Genomic DNA, 3,145 nt, shown 5'->3' on the forward strand with positions numbered 1-3,145 from the left:
CGTGCCTTGGAAAAGAGTGTTCCTACGATATATAAACATCACATCATTCTACTAGGTAGGTATAATTGCGCACGATCACTCGTTGAATCTCTCAATCTGGGAATCCGTCCCCCTTGGCAATATTGTAATAAAAGTACGTCCGGACTCCACGGAGACCCAAACACATCCAGGTTTGAAAGAAATGTGAAACAAATGATTCAATTGACCAATGCTGGAGATGAGATTGGTGAACATGGGGATTAGGGTAATCTATCTGATGGATATTTCGTGGTCTTTGTGAGTTTTCTCTTCTTTTCATTCACAATCACATTGATATTGACATTATGGGTAGAAGTGGAGGGAGAGGCAGGTACCTGGTATGGAATGATATAAAGATGGGTACCAAATGTACCACTTACCTAGGTAGGTACCCACGTATCTGACCAGATATCTAGTTACTAGTTATCAATGACAACCTTGGAATCTTCCCCTCTCGGGAAGCTTGGAGAGCTTTGAACCTCTTTGATGTCCATGATGTCTTTATGTGTCCGTCAGTAGCGAATCGTCTTTCTTGTTTGATACCTTGTCCCTTGTCCTTCTGTACTCCCCTAGTATCTTCAGGAATTCATCTATCTCTTACTTGGATATAGCTTTATGGTTAGAACGAACTTCCTTTCCTCACCGACCTGGAGAAGAAGACGGCCTGGAGAAGAAGATGACCTCGGAATATAGTAAGGAAGAAAGGAAGAGTCCAATTCCAACTCCGGAGGCTCAATTCATCCAATTTGATACATAAGGTTTTAGTTATCACCTCCCACCTTTATAGAATTTTAAGTAGACCTCCATAATATCGTAAATAAATCGAGAAAATGCACAGCCAACCATCAAGCTCTTAAATATAGAAACACCATCAATCCCTGCTTATATAACCCCTGTTCATGCAAACCACCAAAAGCGCCCGTGGACTACCGGCTAACTACAGGATAGCTCTTTCCTGCAGCTCGAAGCTACCGCCTTTGGCAAAATATCAATGTCATGTGATTATCAAGAATTCACCTCCAAATTAATTCAATATTGTAGGTATTGCTTTTGTAACTCCAACAATCTTTATGAACAGCTGCAACTCCCGTCTTTTTTTCTTGTAAACTACCACAAAATCTCTCTTCCAATCTTCCCGATATTTTCGACACTCTTTATGCTACAGCGAACAGAACAATGGCTACCAATCAATCTTCGATTGAAGAAGATGAAGCCTTGAGAGAAAGTTATAATTTCGTACCAGTTCCTTCAGTTTATGATCACGATATAAGATTCGAAAATCGAAACACCGAAGAACTGCATCGTGGCATACTGGAAGCCGCGCGACTGGAACATGAAAGAGTGCGGAATGAAGCTATGCGAGTCTTTCAAATCACTCTCATACAAGAACAACAACTCCGAGCCCAACATGAGATCAGAGCTGAAGAGGAAAGGTTACGGATTGAAGAGATGCGCCTGAAGATTGAGGAGAATCGCGTCAATACGGAAAGGCAGAGCGCATTGGCAGAATTAAAGAGGAGGGAGTTGGAAGAAGCTGCGAGAAGAATACCGATTGTCCCTCCGAAACCTCCTACCCCTCCACCAGTAGCAGAAGTTCCTCGAGCGCCTGCACAAACGACCTCGAACCCGCTTCAGAATCAATCTCAATCTCCTCCCCAACAACGGCAGCAGCAACAACAACAACCACCGCCATCGCAGCAGAATAATGACAGTGGAGGGGGATTTGGCGCGCCCAGTCAACAAACGAGTCAAAGCAGACCTCCTCAGCAAGCCAATGCCTTTTCGCAACCTCAACCTCAAACTCAACAGCAACCTTCAAAACAGCCATCCGCGCAACCTCCACCTCAACAACAACCTACCCCTACTTCAAAACCACCAGCTTCCAGGGATCATTTACTACCAGGTGTGGAACGTTATGTTGAAATTCATAAGAATCTTAAACAATTGCGGCAATACTTGGTGACGGAAGGAAAACAAAATATACCATTCAAGAAAATGTTAGGGGATTATCGAAGAGCAATTCGACAAACTGTTGGACAATTGACCGGGGAACGAGGTGCAAACAGGGGGTGTGTAAGTTTAACAAGGCTCACTTAATTTGGACGGCCACTAAATATATGATAGATCAATAAAATCGTTACATTACTTGGAGAATCCCTTCGAGCGGTACAATCTCCAGGAATCGATCCTAGCAATTATATGGTATCGAAACCAAATCCTGTACAAGGAGCTCAAAATAATGGAGAACAACTTCCCTCTCTCTTTATCTATCTTCTCAACTTTTTCTCGAAAGCTATTGTTTCTCAATTTATCAATGAAGCAGGTGTTCGACCAGAAATGGCAGATCCTGTTGGTGTTATTGCCGTTTCGATATTTGCTAGAGATGAATTTTTATGGAGAGGTTCTTCATTAATCGATATTCTAATGGCAAAAATGCGCGTCTCCATACCGGTAGTATTCGGACTTCGTGGAAATGATAAAACAGAGGAAGGAAGAGCTCGAATAGGATGGCAAAGATTAGATGATGGAAGTTGGATTGACGAACAAGCTCATAATAACAGAATGGTTGGGTTAGCAGCAGGATATGCAGCTATTTCTCTCCGTGATTTCTCAAAAGTGAAACTCACCAATCCATGGCCACCAACATATTATTGGAGAGCAATGGCAAGTATTGTTTCTACACCAACAGAAGAAGCGTCCTCAACACAATATACAGCTTTGAGATCGATGATTGAAGGCTGGGAACAAAGATTCATAGAACTTTATGGAGTTCAAGCAATCGCAGCTCTAAGAGTTGCTCTAGTAGATTTCCCAGCTCGCGCTCCGCCATCGGCAAAAGTGGCAGCGGGTTCGTTAAGTGTGTTGGTGGATAAATTGGATAGGGATAAAGGATTGACGCTTGCATATTGAGGAAGAAGGAAGGAGAAGAGGAAGTGCTTGTATAGTACGTTAACAGAATAGAGGGAATGGATTTGGATGTTGAAGAACTTAGATTTGCATAGGGAGCTGAGAGGGGATTTTTTTTGTTGTGTAGGGGTTTCTTTTGCATGAGGGGCGTTATCGAGAGATGGTTGAATGATGAAGTTTGTAGCAAACACTTCTCATCTTGGCTTGGGAGATCAGGAGA

The 3,145-nt window shown here is 42.7% G+C and overlaps 1 protein-coding gene across 1 annotated transcript; it reads left to right on the forward strand.

Annotated features, from left to right (window-relative positions):
- Positions 1–1,194: 1,194 nt before the first annotated feature.
- Positions 1,195–2,928, forward strand: EAF01_008877 (uncharacterized protein; the record flags this gene model as incomplete). Its single annotated transcript, XM_038917133.1, has 2 exons — positions 1,195–2,091; positions 2,143–2,928. The coding sequence occupies 2 exons, from the start codon at positions 1,195–1,197 to the stop codon at positions 2,926–2,928; spliced, it is 1,683 nt and encodes a 560-aa protein (XP_038767527.1).
- Positions 2,929–3,145: the final 217 nt, after the last annotated feature.

This window comes from Botrytis porri, assembly GCF_014898465.1.
Source record: "Botrytis porri strain MUCL 3234 chromosome Unknown BPOR_012, whole genome shotgun sequence".
Taxonomy (NCBI): domain Eukaryota; kingdom Fungi; phylum Ascomycota; class Leotiomycetes; order Helotiales; family Sclerotiniaceae; genus Botrytis; species Botrytis porri.